We start from the raw sequence: 23036 nt of genomic DNA on the forward strand, positions 1-23036 counted from the left end.
ATGTTTTTGGAATGTGGGAGGAAACCGGAGCACCCGGAGAAAACCCACGCAAGCCCGGGGAGAACATGCAAACTCCACACAGGGAGGCCAGAGCTGGAATTGACCCCGGTACCTCTGCACTGTCAAGCCGACGCGCTAACCACTGGACTGCCGGGCCGCCCCATAATAATACAATGCACCTTATATATGGATCAATATTCAAATTTCTTGGACATAGTATTTTAAATGTTCTGTAAAGCGCTTTGTTACAGCTGCAGCGGTTGTGAAAGCGTGATATAAATAAAGCTGTATTGTATTGTATTGTATTCCTTTAGTTTACCTCCATCTAGTGGATGCATAACGCTACTACAGCCGCTATTGTAACTTCTATTCTGTGTGTCTTATAATGCGGTGCGCCCTACATATGAAAAGTTTAAAAATAGGCCATTCATTTAAGGTGCGCTTTTTACTCTGAAGCGTTTTATAGTGTGGAAATTACAGCACAATGCATCTACATACACAATAATTAAATTCCGTCAACATTTGGTAAGATAACAGAACCACCCTAAGCATTAACCAAACATGACGTCCATATTGGTGCTACTTTTGTGTTATTTAACTGTGTCATATTTTATTATTGTTATTTAACAAAAGGAGGTGGCAGTATATTTGTTGGACAGTGAATGTGTAGGCATACTGTTGTTTCCACACAGCAAACAATATAAGACCTTGTGTATCCCCTAACCCCCCCCCCCCTCAGCCCCCTCCCTGTTTTCATGCATGTTCATTGCCTACTAATGGCGCCTGTGGTACTTAATTGGCCCCCGCATGCGCTGCCCTGCCAGTGGTTTTAGTGCGTTACAAGTGTAGCGAAACAAAAGGGAACCGGCGAGCTTCAAAGCACACGCGTGACATTTCCTGCCTTTCCCATCTTCAAAGTGCTATTTTTTGCTTTTGTACTTTCCTTTTTTTAAGGGGGGGGTGATTACATTTTTTTTTTTAACCGCAGGTTTCAGCTGTCTGCAATCATGCTGCACTATGGGTTCCCTTTCAGAACATTTTCAATAGAGGATGTTCAGTGTGCTGCCATTATGTTTTGTATATGTTATATCTTGAACCACCACAAATACTGTCTGTGTCATTACTGTGCACTTATAATGAACCAAAACATTTTAAAATATCCTAATGTGAACAAGTGCTTTTAAAAAAATGGATCGATGGATCTGACATGGCGATTGCCACCCTATAACCGATCTTACCAAACCCCCAGTGATGGTCTCCAGATGGCCGAGAGACGCATCGCATGCCCCCTCCCCGACATTTTCATTCACCTGTAACCCTCTCCACACACTCCACACGTTCTTCCACCCTCTCATCCTGTCTATAATTCATGACCAGGTGCAGCAGCAACTTTCATTGGCATGCGCGTGAAAGAGAAAAAAAATCAACAGATGTTCAATTTTTGCTTCCTTTGTGCATTCTTCTCTAGTGTGCTTTGGATGCTCCTTTTTTTTTTCTTAAATGCAAAATCCGGTCTTGTGGTCACTTGGCATACGAAGTCACGGCCATGATTGATCGATGCCCACATCGGACTTGTCAGAAGTTGATGAAAGCCTCGTCGCTATGATCGAGCGGGGGTGGGAATCAAGTAACATGCAAAACCAAATGATTGTCTCACTTTACTCACTTTTGCTGCCAGTGTTGCTGTCTTTCTTCAGTCATTGTCTCATGAAAAAATATAATCACATTTTTACAAAAAATGTGAGGTTCGTACTCACTGTCGGATATTATATGAACCGATCGACAAAAAAAAAAGATTAAAAATACACCGTATGACTCTTTTAGGTCAAGCAACAATCACAATAGCTAAAGCTAGCAAAGCTAACCACTGTGATCTTCCACCACTAGCTTTTTAGCTATTTATTTTTTGTACCCTGTGACCTGCGTAAATGTTTGATGGTTGACATTTTGTTGGGCAGACATTTCGCTGTGCCACAGAATGTTAAAATTCGGTGATGGCAGCAGGCGGGTGAGTCGAAAGCCTTCCATAAATAGGCTGACTGGAAGATGAGATGAAAAAAAAAAACGTGATTAGCTAATCAGCTAATCATGATACAACTTTAGCATGACAGTACTACTACTACTTCTACTATTACTATGACTAAGTGATTAATATATTTGTGATTTTCTTCTTCTTTGTCTTAAAAAAAAATCAACATGACCTCATAATTTTCAAGGTTACTTTATGAGCCTTCCCTCATAGTGCAATGAATATCTATTTTATTGTCCGTCTTCTGCTTTGAACACTTCGGAGTTTCTTTTCCAAAGAGGTTGAGACTTGGAGCTTCATCCCACCCTTGTCATTAGTGCCTTAATGACATCGTGTTGACAGAACACAAACTTGTTATTAAGTGTGCAGCGACACACAGCATATTCCGCCGCATCAAGACTGAACCATGATCACGATCCATCACTCGATCAATATGTTCTCTCTCTCCGTCCATTTCTTTTTAAAATCAGCTTTTCCTGTCTTTCGGCCATCTGAAAGAGAAAGAAAGACCACACTAAATTATGGATATGCGTTAAAAAGGGATTTTGCTGGTTCCTCCTCACTCTCCCTCTGCCCTCAGCCTCGTTTTAAATCGATACCGGCTGACTGTCACGGGTCACTGCCCTGTATACATGAGGTCAGACGCCAACAGAGTTGCGTTGTCTCTCCCAGAGCTCTATGCTGAGGTGATAACTCGTCTCTATCTCCGAGTCCTCCTTAAAGGACACCCAACCCCTTTCAATTCAACTCCAATATCCGCCTCAGATTGAGGACTTGGAATGGGATTTCAGCCTCACTTGTTAAATTGGCCGCCTAAGTGGTCATTCATATACGCTGTAAAATCCGTTTTACTGCACCGAACATGCTCTATGAATTAGCATTTGCTCTGGAGCTAGTCTGGTTTTATGATAATTGAAAAAAATGCTCCTGGCCGACGGAAAATCTGCAAAAATCGTCTTTTTGAGCCGGTTGACTTCATTAGCTTTCTTATCATGTGTTAATGTGTAAATAGATACAAATGAGGAAATAATGTCAGATTAAATCGGCCAGCCAATTAATCGTCGAGCTCTGGTTGGCAATTTGATCGACACGCAGTTATCTGTACATAAGTATTTATTTTTATGACAACTTTTTATTTACACTCTCTCCATATGAAAATAGACATCTGTCTCCCCCCCCCCCCCCTCCCCCCCAACCTCCTCGATTGAGATCTCGTTGGAATTTAGCTTGCGGGAAAGCTGTGTCAGATTTTTTTTTCCCTCTTTCAGACCGAGGCTTATGTTAAAAAAAGAGCCAACCATTTAGTGTTTATTTTCTCCCCATTAGCCAAGTTATCAAACTGAGCATTGTACACTGTGTATAAATGATGGTTAAAATGCAACATAGAAGAGCTTCACTTATAAGATGCAACATTTTTGGGGTGTTTTTTTTTAAGATAAAGAATATATGCCTGTCTGCTTGTGTTCCTATGGGTGGTGTTCAAATATAAGTTGTTTTAAGGTTTTTAGATGTAGCCCAACAACGATGCTACTTTCATTTGTCCTTTTATGGCGTTCTGCATTTCATGCTCACATGAAGCTCGTGGACTTGTAAATCACACAACATTGAAGTTCAACCCCGATATTCTTGACACAACTATCTGTAATTCGACCAAGTAGAGCCGAGTGAGTAATTTAGCCACCTGTCTCCGTGTTAGTTTCAAATCAGTCAATTTCACAGAAGACAGCCCGACTGTTGCCAGTGGCATCCTCACACCAGATCCCCGTGTTAAGGCAACGCGTGAGTGGAGGATTACTGAGTATTATTGCGGAGAAAACAACAGTCCGTCCACTAAGCCGCCAGGCAACCGCAGATGCGGGCGAGCGTGAATGTTGTGAGAGGTGTTACATTAGCACCTGGATGTGCGAACAGAAATCTGCGCTCCTTCCGTGAAATCCTCTACTCCTTCTTTCAACAATTCCCACTATCACACTTTGTTAACCGACATTTCCTGTCATTTGCGGCCATTTGTCTTCTGCAGCTTCTTATGAAGGCGCCCTCTTCGGACCCATCGCCTGCCGCAGAAATTCTCCCTTTTAATGACTGTTCATAATGAAAGAAAAACGTTTTTTCTCCCAACGATTGCACTTGCAATTCTCGAATGCAGAGATGAAAGTTGTAGTGTCAATCAACAGTTTTATTTTATTGCCCCCCCCCCCCCCCGGAAAATAAAATAAAAAAAATGTAAACAAATTAGGTGGAACACTAATTTGTGGCCAGAATTATTTATTTGTGATTACGAAATAAATTTGGTACATTGTTGGTACATAGTACCTCCATTTTCTAAAAGTAAAACATCCATTCATCTGTTTCCTGATCCGCTTTATCCTCACAAGGGTCGCCGGACATGCTGAAGCCTATCCAAGCACCATCACAGGGCACACACAGACAAACAACCATTCATGCTCACACTCACCTAGTGACAATTTAGAGTGGTTAATCAGCCTGCTGTGCATGTTTTTGGAATGTGGGAGGAAACCGCAGTACCCGGAGAAAACCCACACAGGGCCGGGGGACCATGCAAACTCCACACAGGAAGGCCGGAGCCGGGATCGAACCCACGACCTCTGCACTGTGAGGCCGACGTGCTAACCACTCGATCACCGATAAAACAGACCCTCATATTTACTTATGCAAACCTGATTTCATTGCAATAAAATGTTAGTGGGAATTAACTGTATTATTGTATTGACCAAAAATGTAATGTGGAAAAAATACAATGAAGGCTTGCACCAAATACTAAGTTGTGGCTATGAATTCTTCAGGTGTAGTCATGAAACACTCATTTGTAGCCACAAAATACACATTTTTGATGATGAATATTAATTTAGAATGCTTACTTGAACTATGACATTACTCCTGCGTTAGCTAAGTAACAGACCCCGGCACCTTTAGACCTGTGTACAAATTCAAGTTATGTTGAATCCGTCGTTAAAACCCCTGTACAGTGTGACATTGTAGAAAAAGTAAAATCGCTGGAGTGGATGAACAACGTAAATGTGTAATTATTCTACCAAACAGCATTCCGTTCTTAGTCTGGCGTACCCCCTTGGCAATCCCTGGCTTTCGAGTAGCTGCTACAAATCCTTGTGCCTTGAACACGGGTGACGTGGGCAACTTTCTTCAAGTCACCTGCCAGGGGCCCCTAATTACACTGATAAGCAGGGTAAGTGGAATCAGATCTTGGCTGTAATCAGCCCCGCGGAGCCCTGACAGATGGCTAAATGAGGAGTAGATGAGCCGTGGCAGCTCAACAGGTGTCCTTAAAAATTAAATATATAAAAATAAAATAGGAGTCTCGCTTCCACGCTCTTGTCAAAAAAATAACAGTCAAAATGTGCATTTTATTCGCTCTTGTTTTTCCTTGCCTTGTTTTCTGGTCCTGTTGTGATGATTATTGGCTTTTTATGGTGCCGCTGACATGACATGGGGAAAAAAATAATTGTGGCCATAAGAGCCGTATCATCTGTGCATGAAAGGTTCATTCGTGGTCACTGAATACTCTTTGATGGCCGCAAGATACTAATTGGTCATCGCAAAATTCTAAATAGGTGATCGCAAATGACTGACTTATGATCATGGAGCACTTATTTGGGTCACATAATCTTAAAATGTCAAGACAAACTACATGTAACGTACACACAAAATGCTTATTGGTGATCATATATACTCATTTCCTGCCATGAAACTCATTTGCTGTGTACTTGAAATAGAATTTGGAACCACAAAACATTCCTTTTTGATCACAAAAGCCAAATTTACGATCACAAAATACAATAAATGAACAATAAATGAATTTGACGTCATGAAATGTGTCCAACTTTTTAGCCACCAAATACTAAATTGTGGTCACAAACTCTAGTTTATGTTCACAAAATACTATTTTGTAGTCATTAAATAGGTATAAGGCACCGGTATCAAACTCAAGGCCCATGGGCCAGATCTTGCCCGCCACATCATTTTATGTGGCCCTCGAAAACAAATCAAATTTCATGATGCTTGCTAAGATCTGAACCAAAATTTTAAATTGTCATATGTAATAAATAAGAGAGATAATGGAAGTGTTTTATTTTTACCAAACCCCTCATAACAGTAACTGAAATAATAGGTAAATTATTCTTGGCTTCCTTAAACTGTTTCCGTCATAACGGCCCTCCGAGGGAAACTGTAACAAAAATTTAGTTTGATACTCCCTTGTATAAGGTCTCTACAAAATACTGATTTGTGGCTACAAAATACCAATTTTTGATCATGAAATACTCCGTAATGGCAACAAAATAGGTGCAAAATAGATGCAATGTGTGCACAAACACTTATTTGCGGCTCTAAAATATTTGGTGCACACCAATTATAATACGGCTCTTAGGTCAGGGGTGTCGAACCAATTTTCGTCGCGGGCCACATTTTAGTTACCGTTTCCCTTTGGAGGGCTATTATGACTGACATCATATAAGGAAGTTAAGAATCACGTTTGAGTTACTGTAATGAGGTGTTTGGCAACAAGAAAATTCTTACCATGTCTCTCTTATTTATTACATATGAGAATTTTGGGTACATATTTTAGCAAGCATCATGGAAGTTGCCATGTTTAATGGCACATAAAATGATGTGGTGGGCCAGTTCTGGCCCCCGGGCCTAGACTTTGACACCAGTGCTTTAGGTAAAAACAATCCCCATGTCATTTTGTTCCTGGGGAAAAAAAAGGAGGAGCACGAAATAATATCAGTCCTAATCACATCTCTGACATGAAATGTCATATTTATCATGCTGACAGCTAAGCGAGGTGGTTGTGTTGCGTCTTCTTTTTACACCCACCACCACTTCGCAGCCGCAGATGCAGCTGACGAGCACTGCGGGCTGACGCGCCGCCCGGATGCTCGGCGACGACGTGCTGAGAGACGGTTCAGGTTACTTCACGTGGCGGAGGAGGTTTTCCGAGCTTTTTGGTTGGCAGCTGACGGCAAAACGAGCAGGCGTCACCTCTAAAATAGCCTCGGACCAGAAATTGCTGCGAAAACAAGCAAAGAAATTTACACTGCAGGTGCAAGTACCCAATTCTGATTTCATGCCTCATTTCCATTGACATTCCAAGTGACACCAACCTCACTGTGCTTACAGGGGCTCTTTCTGTAAATGCCATTAAAAAAAAGCCCTGACTAATGGGAAAGTAGTAATTTTTGTTGAAGTGAAGTTTCAGATGGCAGAGAAGTTCATGTGACGTTCATTTTTTCGTAAGAAACATGAGAAAGGCTACACCCTGAATAGATTTGTCTGTGATTTGGATTTTTTTTTCTTAGCTTTGAGTATCAAGCGTAGAACATACAGAATCTTTCAACACCCTGTCTACATCAAGTTATCAAATGTGATGTGATAATTGTCATAACCCCTGCAGACGCCCCCATGCACCCCTCTCTCCCGTACTGCTGACTTGAGTGATGGTGTCTGTGATTGCTAATGACAGTCGGAACAAATTTTCAGTAATGAGGTCGCGTGGGTTGTCCTCCCACCCCCTCCCACTCCCTGCGCCTCCTTTCTTGAGGAAAAAAAAGGATAGAGAAATCTTTTTTGAAATGACCCTTCACACCGCTGTCTGTACAGTCAAGCTGTTCCTGAAAAACAAGTCAGCGCACCAGCGAGGAACGGATCAATTGCTTCCTCTGCGAGACCTCCCTGCAGCCAAACTGGAAGCCTTGTCTGTTTTTTTAAAAAAATCATTATTTTTGTACTATCGCCTGTCCGTGTTAACATGAGCTTGATTCATCTCCAACCTTGGCGTAGGTGTACAAAACAAAAAGAACAAAATAAACCATTTTTAACTGTACAGGCTATGTCTTAACATTTTTATATACCCCCAAAACAAGTCAAAACTAGAAATATCTAATTGATGGAGGTGATTATTTAAGTAATTCAGGCACAGGCTCACAGGCACAGGCTTCAAAAAACAGTTTGCGCACCTACGCACCCCTCTACTCACCTTTCCAAAAACGGAAATGTCAGTGTCCAGGAGGTTTTTATTTTAATTAATTATGAACAATTTGGAAACAATAGAGCAGTCAATCAATCTCTCGCACACCCTTCAACGGTTTTTAAAGCACTCCCTCAACTGTTTATTTCACCAATTATAAGCTGTGCACCCCCTTAAACAGAGTTCAAGCACTTCATGTACCCTGCACATCCTAAAACAAAAATCAAAACAGAAATGTCTCTTTGAGAGAGGTGTTCATTTACCTAATTACTTCACCGGATCTATTCGAGCAGTGGTTCCCAAACTTTTTAAACCACGCACTACCTTCGAAAGAGTTTCCTTCCACGACGTGTAGTCCAAAAAAAAGAAGGAAAAAAGTGAGGTGTCTATTTAATGGAGATGTTTATTAATCTAGTCATAGCACATTCCCCAAACACAAGTTCTACATCCCATTCAACAAAGTGTGTGTGTGTGTGTGTGTGTGTGTGTGTGTGTGGGTGGGTGGGTGGGTGGGGGTGGGTGTGCGTGCGTGCGTGCGTGTGTGTGTGTGTGTGTGTGTGTGAGAGAGAGAGAAAAAAAACCCTTGTTCATACATCATTCTAATGATGTGTGCCTCTCCCGGCTTGAGCAGGATGTCTTCACCAACACATCGTCAGCGCGGCCCATTGAATTGTCGAAAGTGAATTGTGGATGAAAAGCGCATTTGTGTCCGCGTTCGTACGTGCGAACATGTCCACTGTCAGCGGTGTGCCTCTTGCTCACCCGTGCATCAGTACGCGCACCGCCTATGTATGCGCTCAGTGATGTGGTTAGTAATGCGGAGACTAGCAGGAGATGGTCCGTGGAGAGAGCCCGCAGGATAATTGCCGCCACACTGACAGGTAGGGCTGCCTCTGTCATAGTTGCCTCAGTGGGGAAGTAGCGGTGTGCGTGTGTGTGTGTGTGCGTGTGTGTGTGCCGGTGCGTGTGTGCGCATCACCATCCTTTCCTCCAATAAGCATTTCCCCCAGTAGGCTCTCTTCAGACGGTAGCCGACATCTCAAAATGTTCCTCCGCTGTCAATCATCGGCACGTCTTAAAATGTCACTTTTAACCACAAGACACGAAGCCGAGTGATATATATATTTTTTGTTGCGTGTTTTAATTTTAGCACGCATACAAAGCGTCCCTAATGAGACGAGCGCAATTTCAGGTCACAGTGGCCCGGTGTTGTGTTCGGTGTTTGCTCAGCTGCAGATGGTGAATTTTTATTTGGTCTGTGTCAGATTTTCATGTGTCGCAACAAATTTGCAGCATCCAAATCAGCAAAAGCCCGATTGTTGATTGTTACTTGGGTGCTTATCCTGTGGTGCAGCATGTGTTAAGATGGACCCGTACCCCCGACAATCGTAAATAATAAACTAGTTTGGTGTTTTCGGCCGTTCAACCAAATTGATTCCATTTGCTTGACGGCATGCTCTCAAAATTAAGTTTGTTTTCTTTTTCTACTGTAAATCTGATAAAAGACATTTTGAGCAACAGAAAATTTGTATTGGACCATCTCAGGCAGCTTCAGTTATTGTCATTGTATGCATGTTTACACTAAATACATGACAGTGATTAAAAAAAAAAAGAAAGAACCAATAAAAATCAGGGCCACATCTCTTCAACGAGAACCCTTTTTAATCAGCTGATATTAGCTTTTCATTTTTGATTTTTGCCGATAAATGGTTGCTTGTGCGCTGTGATTGGCTGGCAACCAGTGGAGGATGTACGACTGCTGTTTGGGATCTGCTTGAGTAAGTTCGCAACCCTCGTAAGGATAAAGCAGTTCAGATCATGGATGGAAGTTTTTTTTATTGTTTTTAACAAGCTAACAGATTCCAAATAATACAATGATAATACCATTTATTCGATGTTAAAAGATTTATTCAAGTTTAAAAATATATATATTATTAATTAATTTAGGTTATACGGGATTGTCTTTAATTAATTTTTTTAATTGACCAATTACAGTAGACCTTGGTGGGTTACGGACCTGGATAGCGAAAATCCACATATAATTGACAGCCATTGAAATGCATTTTGTAAAAAATAAAATACAACCAAAAAAATCTAATCTAATTTTTAAAAAATCCCCCAAAAGATCTTCAGTTATGCTAAACATTTAATATTTGTTTTCTGGTAAATGTGATTTTTAATAATACTGTATATTTATTCATGTTGGCCAGGGGCGGTGGTGAATATTAAAATCTGCATGTGCTGAGCCGCGAATATGTGGAGGTTTACTGTCCTTGGTTATTGGAAATGTTTTTCTGTCACAAATTGGAATTGGCATCGTCCTCCAAAAATCCAAATCGGTCCATATCAAAACAAAAACAGTTGCTCACAACCTTCAAAATATTTCCCCCCAGTAGTCATAGTTTGCCACTTTGAACCCATGCCACATTTTTCTCATTGCGTACGTGTGGTTTCTGAAATTTACCTATATGTAAAAACTGGCGTCTGGTTCCCAGTTATTACATATAGATTTTATTTTTGGATTTTTTTTTTGTCAGCAAGTGCAATGGACAGATAGTTAAGACACTTGCATTGTGTGAACTGCTGTCGACTGTAAATTTCCCCAGTGTGGGACAAATAAAGAATATCTTATCTTATCTTAAAAGCGATTCAGGTGTTAAAAGTTGGGACGGTGCGCTTTGTTTCTCTTCAAAAACTCATTCTTCACTGCCATCTGATCATTTGTGAAAGATTGTCATTGATTGACATGCAATGGGGCTTTCTGCCACATCTGGAGGTGGCGGCAAAACAGGAGTCATTGGCTGGCTCCGCCGCTCTTGCCGCCGTCGTCCGTGACGAATTGGTGTCAGTGCCTATCAAAGCCAAAATGCCCATTCTGCACCCAGTGTCAGAACAGCCACAATCTATTTAGCAAGCAGCCAGCCGAGAAACTAATATTGTGTGTGTGTGTGTGTGTGTGTGTGTGTGTGTGTGTGTGCATATACAGGACCATATTTATGCAAAGAGTGGGAATACTCAACAGCAGATGAGCTCTTTATTTGCACACTCCAGGAATGCAGTCTTTCTCAAACCTTTTAAGCCACCCCCCTTCCCCACATGACAGGGTTGGCACCCCCCAGCCCCAAAGGAGGTATCTACAGTATTTTGAGGGATACATTTATTAAGCACATTGGGCAAGGGCTCAGTATGAATTATCGCTCAGAAACTTTTGAAGCTCTGCACCCCCTTCAACAGATATGGCGCCCCCCCTCCAAAAAAAAAGAATAAAGGGGGGCTTTTTCATTATCTAAATGAGGCTCTGTGTCTTTTAGAGCAGGCTTTACCAAAGTCACGCACCCTCTTCAAAGTGAGGGATTGGTGCACCCCCCCACCCCCTGCCGTGCCCGTCCGTCCTCAGACAACATGAAAAATCTGTCAAAAAGGAGGCATTTTCAAATTAACTATCGTGCGATCTCTTAGAGCTGCCTGTCCCAAAACCTTTAAACTTCCTCTGACAAAATTGGCGCACCCCCCACACCCCTTCCCCTGCTCGTGTCTAAATACAGTAAAAATAAAACAAACAAACTAACATGCCATAGAAATGCGTTATTTTACAAATACCATCTGTTCTATTTTTAATCTCAAATGCGCCCACCGCATTTTTCCATTACCTTTATTAGAAGCACGGCGACTGAGATATGTGCAGCAGTGGCACGGACTTGTGAAGGTTTATTATTGAGCTATCTTCCAAAAAAGCCCAGTGAATAAGAAAAAGGAAGGGCGGGTATGCAATTATAAAAGTGTCATGTGGGTTCCGTTTGAATGAGGAAGGAGCCCGAAATATGTTTGGTATCAGACGCAGAGTCTTTGGCGGACCCTTGCATTCTAATTACGCCACTGCCGCCATTACTGAGTACAAACCACTGGCACCGCCGCACTCTATTACCTTCGACATCATTTGTAATTGTCAGTCCTAATTTATATATTTACGTATATATTTTAAAAAATATATTGCACTCATATTGCAAAGCCACTGTTTGTGTTGCGTCGCTTGTTGATGCGAGTATACTTCTGGCTTATTCGCGTGAAGCCATCGGTCGTGTTGAATAAACAGTGAAGTGGTCAGCATTGTGTACATCAAAACTATACCAAAAAACTAATAAACCTGCTCTAAAAGCGAAATAAAACAAGCTGCGGGGGGGGGGGGGGGGGCGTCAGTCAAAACTAAATAGAAATGAACGATAATGGAGAATCTAAATCAATTATAACCCTGTATGCCGAACATAAACATCAGCAGTAATTTTATTGTATTTGGTTCTGCTATCACGTCGTGATTTATTTTCGGCATTAATACTGTAAAAAATATGCTGGTGGGGGGGGCAGTGGGCGGGGTGGAGGGGGGCAGTGGCAGAACACATGCAAATAAGGCCCATAAAAATGACAGCCGCATCTGCTGCGATGTACAAGTATCGTCGTGTACAAGTCACATCTGGGGGCCAGGGGAGGTGGTGAGGGGGGTCTTAGATAATGTGTGATTTATCGTACGCTGCCGCTCGGTGTGTCTTCATACTCTGAGCCGGGCAGTCACATTATTGTTTTTGAGTGAGAAATGGATAGCTGCCTATCTGTTTGGAAAGGAGCGGCGGCAAAGGGATCAGGTGCATCCTTCTCCCTTCCCCCCTCTGCTTCCCCCTCCTCTGTCTCCTGATAGGTGCAGACTGTCGTTATATGTGCGCGTTGGGGATGGGTAGTGATGTGTGGAATGGCGGCTTTAATATCGAAGCGATTGCCTACTGATAAGGCTAACGGCTTTGGAGAGAGCGAGGCGTGAGCGCCCCTGCGTACACCCCCCTCTTCCCCCCTCCCGCCCTCCCAATAAACACTTTCATTTTGTTTTCGACGGGACTGACGTATAGACGAAGGCGGGAGCGAGGATCCAGATATAGAGGAGGGGCATATTTGCGTATTAACAAATCAATCAGCTGAAATATGCCAACTCGATTCCCCCATTTGGAGGCATTATGACACGCCGAAATAACGAATACTTCGGGGCCCACGGGAAGTGATCCATCTCGCCGCGCCGCATTTAGATTGCTTCCAACAATAACAAACCACATGCCATGTGTCAGAGAAATGAGCATATATATTCATGACTTTAAGGTCCGATGACTTCATGATAATCATTCGGGGATCGCCGTTAGAATCCACGATGAGGGCGGGGACGTCATCACATTATCCGGCAGCATATGGCGGCAGAGCGGTGCATTTTAATCAAATTATACTGAACAACAGATAATGATGTTGAGTGCATATGCTTGCAAGCAATTTAAAGGGCGCATAAAGTCTGGCTCGCCCGCTCTTTCTACTCCTCGTTGCGCGCGTCAAGGATTTTGAATCACTTCCAAGGCAAACCGGTGATTGAAATGGCCTTTTCTTCCTCTCCCGACAAGTCCTTGATGAACTTTTGAAGTGTTCTTCAACTCCCAGAGTTGAGCTTGTCATTTGAATCCTGGTTGTTATGGTGAAATACAAGTACTTGATTATTATTTTAAGTGACATTGGGTTTGCACGCGTGTGTCAAACCTGAAGTGGATGTGACAGTGATCTGCAACAGGCTCGGAAATAACGTTTTCAATAGGCTGTTATTTGATTTGGACGTTGGCCTTTGCAATCTTGCCAGGGAGGTAACTGTGATCCATAGAGTTTTTACTTATTATTCAACTCTCAAAGACTCTGTTTAAAAAAAAAATTGAATGTCAATTACTTGTGTCTTCTCACTAACTCATTCACTCCCAAAGACGTTTTTAAACGTCTTTTCAGACTTGGTCCAGAATTGGCTGGTACTGAATGAGCTAATCAATGGCGGGCTCAATCTTATCCTCCCAAATAGTACGGGATTGCTGTCATTTCTTCTAGGCTAAAAGCGTACGGTGAGTCTTTGGTTTCTGATGGTCCCGGCACACGAAGTGTTTCAGAAAAGTTGCAGGAATTATGTCACAAGTCGACAAAAGTACAGTCATACCTCGGGTTTCGACCATAATCCGTTCCAGAAAGCTGTTCGAAAACCGATTTGTTCGAAAACCAAAAGCACGCTCTTTTAAATAAAAAAATAAATCTTCATTGAACATGTCTGCTCACAATGGAACGCTACACGAGGAATCGTCACTTCCTTGTGGAAGGAAGGCGAGAGGACTCAAGTGGTGCATTTAAGTGCGCTCAGTTTGGTCGAGAAACGATTTTCGGTCGTAATCCGAGGCATAAAAAACTAGAAATTTTTGGTCGAAAACCGATTTGGTTGAGAACAGAGACAGTCAATATATACAGTCAAACCTCGGTTTGACTGTATATATTGACCGTTTCAGGGACAGCGGTTACTACAGTGGACATCTTACCGTGTTATCGGGTTACAGAAAAAAAAATAGCCGACAACACACGGCAACTGACAAAGGAGGAGTAAAAGTAGGAAAATTTACCAGGACAAATGCCAGAACGTACAGCAAGAAACAAAGCACACAAACATAGTTACAATTGCTTGCCTGGCGTTTTTTTCCCCATCAGATCATCGAGAGGAAGAAAAAAAAATCACTCTTAACACACATGACAGGATGATCAGTCGGGATAATCTTTTTGAAACGTCAAAATAAATCAGCCTTGCAGGCTGAAATTCAGTGAGTTTGTTGGTATGTTTTAACCTGCTTTACTCAAAAACAGCAGTTTTTTGAAGAGGGAGTGCCTTCTCTGCACCCAACAAACATCCATCTTGTTTTATTGAAAGCTGATAAAAATGGAGCACATGCTCGATTCTTTTTCCCAGCATCACTGGGAAAAACGCAAAGATGAAAAAAGGAGCAGCGGCGATGGGATCCCATCAGAGATGAGATGAGATATGCTCGGACAATGCCGATTAAGAATGTCTGGAGGAGTCTCTTTTGAAATGAAACCTGACGTCTCTTTTTCCACAGTCTGTCAGGGATATTTGGTGGCTCATTTGAAGCTCATGAAATTGCTCCTGGCGCTTTGGAGTGCTGGCCTGAGTTGCTTCCCCACTGTAATGCATGACATCGGACTAGCTACTGTCTTCTAAAAGTTATCCGTTTTAGTACCATTTGAATCGGAATGTGTTATTCATAGACACAATCTGAGGATCCACTGTTGTAGCATGTCCCATTACGCCCCTACTGAACCCTTTCATGCACCCTGTAACCTGATCGCATGATAGGCTGTCCACTGTAGTAACCGCTGTCCCTGAAAGGGTTAAACTACATGACTGTGACTTAAAGCATAAGTAACAGACATAAACACAATGAGCCTATCTGTTCAAAGTAAGGATTGGTAACTACTGATATAGGATTTCAGTGTGGACATTTTTACTCAGGAGTGTACTCACTTTTCTTTGCAGCCTTGCCACGATTCTGACGGTACGATAACCTGGAACCAAATTTTTGGTTCTCAATGTTTTATTTAAAAAAGAAATTGTTCAATATCTTCTTTTCCATTGAACATGCTCCATACGTACTTAGTCAACGTCAAAAGAAAATATTTTTTTTCAAAAGACAATCCACATTAAATTCGCTTATTTCTACAAAACTGAATAGCGTCTCTACTTTATTCCATTTTGTGACGCAACGATTGGAAATGACCTGACGTTAGCTATACCTAGTTAGCTATCAGCCGCACTGGTGAGTCGATAGTAGTTATTTCACAGAATCTGGACACGCGAACGCTGGTAGCTGGTCACTAACATTTCAAGGCAACATTATACAGCATAAAGTAAGGTGACCTTGAATTTTTTGGAGTGGCCGCCTTAGTATTATCTCCTCGAGCTAGCTAGTAGTCGACAAAGTGTCAATTCTTCAACCGTGTTCCATGAAAAGACAGAAAGTGTGATACGGAAGTCTCCCATTGTGAGTGACTGTATATGTTTTCAAATGTAACAATAAATATAAAAATTATCTGAAAAGTAAATTGTCAAGTAAAGCCCAGACGCTCAAACAACCAAGTCCGGTATTATACAGTAACAAAGTATTTAGCGTTTGTTGCTTCCCACGACTGTTGTTTATTCTAATTGCATTCCCAGCTGTGTTGTTTCGCGAAAAGAGACGGTTCGCTGTAAGCAAAATCAAGAGCAATGAGCTATTCAGACTCTCGCTTCCAGCGCTCGTCCGTCCAGCCGGCAGCTTAATGAGCTCAGTGAGTAGATTGTCTTTCCGTTTCAAATGGGCCCTGTTCCGTTCTCGCCACTGATTGGAGAGTCCTTCACCTTGATTGGCCGGTAAATATCGGCCTGCTACGCCATGTCAGTCAGCGAACCGGGCGGCGGTCACGTGACGGCTCGTGTTGACGCAGGGCTAATCTTTTTCACCGTTAAGAATCATGCCACTGCCGCTACCCCAGAGGGGTCCTCATTAGCGGCGAAACGTTGCGTGACCTTTTGAGCGTCTTCGCTCCTCCCCGCCACCTACGCCCTCGTCCAGCTAGGCCCAATTACCTCGCTCATTAACCCCCTCCTAAACAGTACCCAGGTAGCTCCCCCTGGCAGCCAGACGACTAAATACATAACACGAATTGAAAATGACATTCATCTGAGACATGTGGGTTGTAGACTTTTCTCCTGGCGCTAATGGCTCGTTTTCTTGACTTACGTGGCATTCTGACTTTTAGCGCTTTCAACGTACAAGGGTGTCGTGTGTCCCCCGCGCCCCACAATCTTTAACTGGCAATTAGTCATGGTTTGCATTTTGACTTAGTTGACACAGATACAAGTTTGACTTTAATGTCAGAAAATTCATAAAGGGAGCATTCTAGTTCTCTCTTACTATACTGTTAGGGCTTGACTGTTAAAAAAAAAAAACATTATTATAATTATAGGCTGATCCCAGTATTTGAAAAAAAAATGCATGAGCCTTAATGGAGACATCTTTCTTCTTACTTTCTTTCTTTTCTGATTGATATAAAAATGATCTATTTATATATAAACACATAACACGGGGTAGGACTAGATACGTTTTTTTACTTCTTCCTACTCCCTTGAACATAATGATTGTGTTGAATGATGACTGATTCACTTTCCTTTTTACTATTTTACTTACCTTACTTTCTGTCAAATTATTACTGTATATGTTTTATGTTCAATAAACAAACGAAAACGAAATTTGACACAGAACTATTGCAATAACTCATCGATCGCCTGATTATTTAAAAAAAGAAAAAAACCCCCAATTTTCTTTTTTAAATTACAGGCACAACATTTGACTGTTTTACAGAACGTTGGCCGTTAATATCTGTTTTACTTTACAACCGAGAGGTATTTTCATTCGAAAACACACAACTTATTATTTTGAATACGCCAAAAAGTGGTGCATATCATCGGCCTGCCCATGAATCGGTTGGACCCTAATCGTGTGCCATCATTCGCGCACCAGCTTTATTGTATATATTTATTTTTAGATGATTATTATTTTAGACATATCTGTTGTGAAAATCTTCACTGTACTCTGGAAGTCTCTTTTTTTAAGTACATTGAACCCCAGGGGAATAGGACCTGAGTCACAATGTATATGCATCCTTTCCCAGTAACCCACCCACCAACCTCAATTTCTCATCCTGTAATATATGCCAGCACATTGACGAGATGATAGGATGATCAGTGCGTCCTTCTCAAACCGGCAAGACGAGAGGGTTTGGGCGCGGCGGCGAACCAAAGAGATGGATGATTATCCTAAAAGTAGCATGCTTAATTAGATGGAATGCTGCATACATTGTGGCCCGAGTGGAATCACTGGGATAGATTAAAATACTAATTAAAACAGGCCCTCGCCCGATGTGGAGTGTGAGGTGAGCTTCAGTCTCTGCAGGGTCATTTGCATAGCCTTCATCTGGGGGGGGGGGGGGGGGTAAATGGGATTTTAAGGACCTACTCGTTTTAACTCGCATTCACATGCTAACAAACTCAATTAAAAAGATGCGGCACTTTGCCGCGCATTATTTAATTTTACGTTATCTATGAAAGTCCCCCACCCTTTGAATTTTGTTTTTCAACCTACGTGTTTGCTTCAAAGGTAGGAAGTGATGGATGTGTCGGATTTACATGAGAATATGTCTGACGAAGCGAGCCGGTGGAAATGGCTTCGGCGCATTTGATGAGATTGCGAGATGCGCGGTGTATTAATTATTGTAAGGACAAAAGGAGGGGGGCTTAAGTTATTAACGAACACACTTCAGCTTCAGTCGGTTGCGTTCTCAAATGGTTTGCGTCGTTACAGTGTTGCAAGAAGGAAATGGGGCCAGTTTGCTCCTAGCTCATTTGCAGGCTTTTAAACCAATCGCACTTTAGTGGTAGCTTGAAGTTTAAATGGCCCTAAAAGTTGTCCAATCCTGTTGTGTATTTTCTTGCTTCTACAAAGTCACCTTTATGGGTGTTACTGGTTTTATTTTGTTTTTGTTTAACTGCATTTACTCGCTTGATAAGATTCTCGGTCACAATAGTTGTCTCATTAGTGACGCTTTTCCGGTCAGCGGGCCTCTTTGGAAAGTTCAGAACATTTATTTAACTTTTTCTTGAACCATTGGGAGGGGAAAGTCATTTGGATCAAGGCGAAATGATTCAACTCCACCTCAAGACAATAATCATTACTTCAACATGCTTCTTTGATGCCAATTCCTGTACTACTTTACTGCTTCGACGGGGTTTTGGCGGCCTCTTGTGGCATCTAAAATCACCTTTTAGTTGTTAGTTGTTTTCCAGAGAGGATAAAGAATATATACCTGTGAGGGGTTGCTGCAACTTTTGTCTTCAAACATACACTGTTTAACACCGCAACGCCTATGCTATATGTTAGCTCATTTGCGGTGTTTTGCATTTTTTTTTTTAACATTATAGCAACAGACAACCAAAACAAAGCGACGTGATTGTATGAAATATCTGACTGTCGCCTTCAACGTGGAATAAACAGCATGAGGCTTGTTATTAACTTGTTATTAGTTTTTGTTTTTCTTTATTTATAATTATTATAATTAAATTATTATAATTTATAATTGTTATTCTTCCAAACCGCTTCTTGTTGTTTCGTGAGCTGGGTGTCATTCAGGCACCACTGAACTCCACTTTAGTCATCAGCCATACCCATACCACACGACGACCGGAGATCATCCCTAACTGTTTGTGACATAGATAGGTAACTTGTGACCGACACTCTTTTCGCCGAACCAGCGCTCGCCATCCTTCAGATTGAATGACCGTCGCAGAAACAGCAGTGATATTTTTTTAGCGCTCGGTTGACGCAGCCGAGCGCTAAATGACGCACATTCCTGCGTGAACCACTCGTTCCTTACCATCATTTTGTCATCTGACTCACGCCGTCTCATCCGTTGCATCACTCTCGGTATCACTGACCAATTCGTTCCGCCCCTGGATGTGGGAATAAAACCAAAAAAACAAAAACAAGTGATACTTTGTTATTCTCTGCTCATACTCACCACCGCCTCTGCTTTTGTCTGTGCAGTCCAAGGGAAACAGCAGCTGGAGAAGGAGACAGGCCTGAAGATAGTGGAGGCTGGAGTCAGTGACGTAAGTTACAGTCACTAAAAATATCCATCCATCCATTTTCTACACGGCTTATGCTCTTCGGGGGAGCTTGACGAAGACGTAGACAACCACACATTTGAGTCTCTTAGGTCATGTTTTTTCCAAACTTTTTTGAGCCAAGGCACACTTCTTTCATTGAAAAAAATCTCGCAGCACACCACTAACTGAAAATGTGACCCCCCCCCCCCCCCCCCCCCGCAATTGGAGCACAATGGTTTAGCATATTTTTATTTGCACTCATGGGAAACGAAATAACAGCCGCATCAGTTTTGACATCCATTTCACACCTGCAGCTTCATTTGTGCAGCCGCACGCCGACATCTTAAGCCGACCGACGTGTCGCCGGCACGTACCCCGCTCAAGTGTTTTTGCGGTGAATGCCATCCGTCCCCGCGTTCATATCCTTTAGGTGGCCCTGAGAGCTTTTGTCGCCATGGCAAATAAAACACAAGACAAAAAAGCCAAAGGCGTTTTGTTCTCAGGCGATATGCGCAGCCGCTGCTGCGTCCAGATTATCCGGAGGGCTTGTTGGACCCCGCCGATGCACCCGTGACATATTCATTGGACAAAAATTAAGAGGGGAACTGGAGGACCCTCATGAGTGATCCAGATGAAAGGAAGAGTAAATGTGTATTCACCCCACGCTGATAAATATTCATATGTGTCAGAGGTAAGGATCTAATCAAGCGCCCATTGATGCATTATAGCTGGGTTAGTAAATGAGTTTCTATGCGGAAATGAGACAGACAGCCTCGTAGACCCCTGAGCTGGCCCTGATCACCAGGCATGCTGAGATGGATGCTGCCTGTGCATCGCGGGACGGTTGCCATTGGCAACAGCCGTCACCCGCGCCGTAGACACCCATCATTTTGCTCCGTTTGTCCCTTTTGGTGTCTTTCTTTGCCCATCTGTCTCGCTTTTTATATGCCTCATCTTGCTCGATCGACATAGTCTCTTGATATTCTCCTCTATTATATCGGATTCATTCATCTGATTCCACCACCACCCCCCCTTTTTTTTTAAATTTTATCTTATCACAGTGACTTTTATCTCGTTCCTATCCTTGCTTTCCTTTCATTCATTTAGACCCACACTGACTGATTTAGTGCACTTAGCGGCGGGGGCTGTGTTTGTCATATCAGGCCTATTTGTAGATAATTAGCTGCAATAATAGTCCCTTTGCAGGAGAGGGTGTGGGGAGGGGGGGGATAAAGGGGGTGAAATTGCCTGCCTTCCACCTCATGGGGAGAAAATATCCGCCTCTTCTTGTGTTTGTCAAGATGCACATCAAGGACATGCAGCATTTTCCCCTCCCACACAAAAAAAGTTGTCGATTGCCACTTTCTCTGGAATGGAATGTGGGGGTGCAGGGGGGTGGGGATTGCCATAATTGGCAGTGGATGTGATGTGGTGTCATCATCATCGAAATGAAGACTGGAAGTCTCATGTTAAAAGTCATTCAGTACCAGCCAATTCTGGACCAAGTCTGAAAGATGTTTAAAAACGTCTTTGGGAGTGAATGAGTTAAAGGGGAAGTCAACCCCAAAATTTTCTTGACAAAATGTTCTATGCGCCTTCATGAGTAGAAACACGGCTTTCTGCTTTTGTGGTATAAGCAGCAAAATCCACCCATTTTTAGTCATCTCAGGGGGGCGGCCATTTTGCCACTTTCTGTCGAATGAGAATGACATCACAGTTGCTCAGGGCTCAGGTAATGACCAATCATGGCTCACCTGTTTTCTGAAGCTGACCCATAATTGGTTATTACCTGAGCCCAGAGCAAGTGTGATGTCATTTTCAGTCGACAGGAAGTGCCAAAATGGCCGCCCCTTGAGATGGCTAAAAACGGGTAGGGTTTGTTGCAAAATTAATATTCCACGAACACAATATGAATCAGAATGCCGTGTTTAGACGAGTGGGGCTGCATAAAACATGTTCTTGTTCAAATAACATTTGGCTTGCCTTCCCCTTGAACTAGATTAATAATTCAGAATTTAAAGTTATAGTTGTGACATGTATCTTGTCATAGTTGGAGTGAATCTCGTCATATCATGTATTTGGGAAGATAATTGGGGGTAATAGTTTTGCTCTGCAATTGGAGTTATTCGAGTCACATTGTGGTTTGAAAGCATCACATTTGACCATAATTGGAGTGAACTTAATTGAATGGCATCATCACGAATTATATCGGAATTGGAGTGAAGCGTTGTTTTGTGACATAATTGGACTAAAATGTCATTTGAATCAATCGTATCAAAGTTGGATCATACACGTTCACGTTGTATCATAATTACGAGGAATATTTTGCTTGGTAATTGAAGAGAATCGTAATGTTAATTTTAATCATATTATCATGCCACATTTAACCATAATTGTCATAAATTATATTGTTTGGAATCGTAATTAAAATGATTAGAGTGAATCCTATTCTGTCCTATTATATCGTACATGGAGTGAACCGTATCGTCGTTGGAATGGATCATATCTTAATTGGCGTCCATTTTATCGTAAAGTATCATATCCAAGTTACAGTGAATATGATTGGATTTAACCCTTTAATGCACAAATAATGATAACTCGATAACCTGACAAGCTGTCCGCTGTAGTTACCGCTGTCCCTGAAAGGGCTAAGGGGCAAAAGAGTCATTTCGTTATTACAGTGAATGGTATCGGAATAGGAGTGATTTGCATTGTAATACATCTTGAAGTGTAATGTTGTATAAATAAGTGACATAGGTCATTTTTTTTCAAATAAGTGACTCAGATTGTCATCGAAATGAATCAAGTAATCAATACCTTTACGCGTGGATGTTTGGCATCATTGGCAGCGACGAGATCCACTTCCCTGGCTGCAATGACGTCAGCTGTTTGTCGCGAGAAAAAAAAATTGAGAATTGAGAATAAGTTGTGCAATATTTTGAACAGGAGAGGGCTGTAAAGTGGCCTCTTCAAATGCATTAAGTTGAGAAGGTGTTAAATCAAAAGGTTGCTTTCACAAAATTTGCCACAAATTGACAGTTATGAGCGACTGCATGCGAGGTCCTTGCAGAGTGGGCTTTTCTTTCTACCTATAAGTGGTGGTGGGAGTGGGGCGGATATGCTCGTTCAATTGCTTGGAGAATGCCGAAGGGCACAAATTAAGCGTAGCAAAGTATTAGTGTGAACGACACATTTCCACAAACTGAGACTGTGGTTGGTGTCATTAAGTCTTATCACCTGCAACCTCCCCCCTTCCCCTTCCCGCCCCTTTTCTTCTATTTCTATTGAAGAGGTGACAAATGACAAAACAGCTTAGCAAAGATGTCCGGATAGAGCGCACGTCAATAGCTGTAGATGCGGACAAGGATAAGCAAATGTCAAAGTGGGGGATAGTAGACATCCATCAAAAGGCGGAGCACTACCAAGTCCATTCTAGATCCCGGCGAGGTCTGCACCCAAAA

General features: G+C 42.2%; 1 protein-coding gene across 1 annotated transcript in view; it reads left to right on the top strand.

Annotated features, from left to right (window-relative positions):
* The window catches only part of ptprn2 (protein tyrosine phosphatase receptor type N2), a 132178-nt gene that overhangs the window by 48610 nt on the left and 60532 nt on the right, over positions 1-23036 (top strand). Inside the window, exon 11 of the mRNA XM_052054086.1 lies at positions 19514-19578. Within this exon, the coding sequence (XP_051910046.1) occupies positions 19514-19578 (65 nt within the window). The remainder of the gene's footprint in view (positions 1-19513; positions 19579-23036) is intronic.

This window comes from Hippocampus zosterae, chromosome 20 (genome assembly GCF_025434085.1).
Source record: "Hippocampus zosterae strain Florida chromosome 20, ASM2543408v3, whole genome shotgun sequence".
Classification (NCBI taxonomy): domain Eukaryota; kingdom Metazoa; phylum Chordata; class Actinopteri; order Syngnathiformes; family Syngnathidae; genus Hippocampus; species Hippocampus zosterae.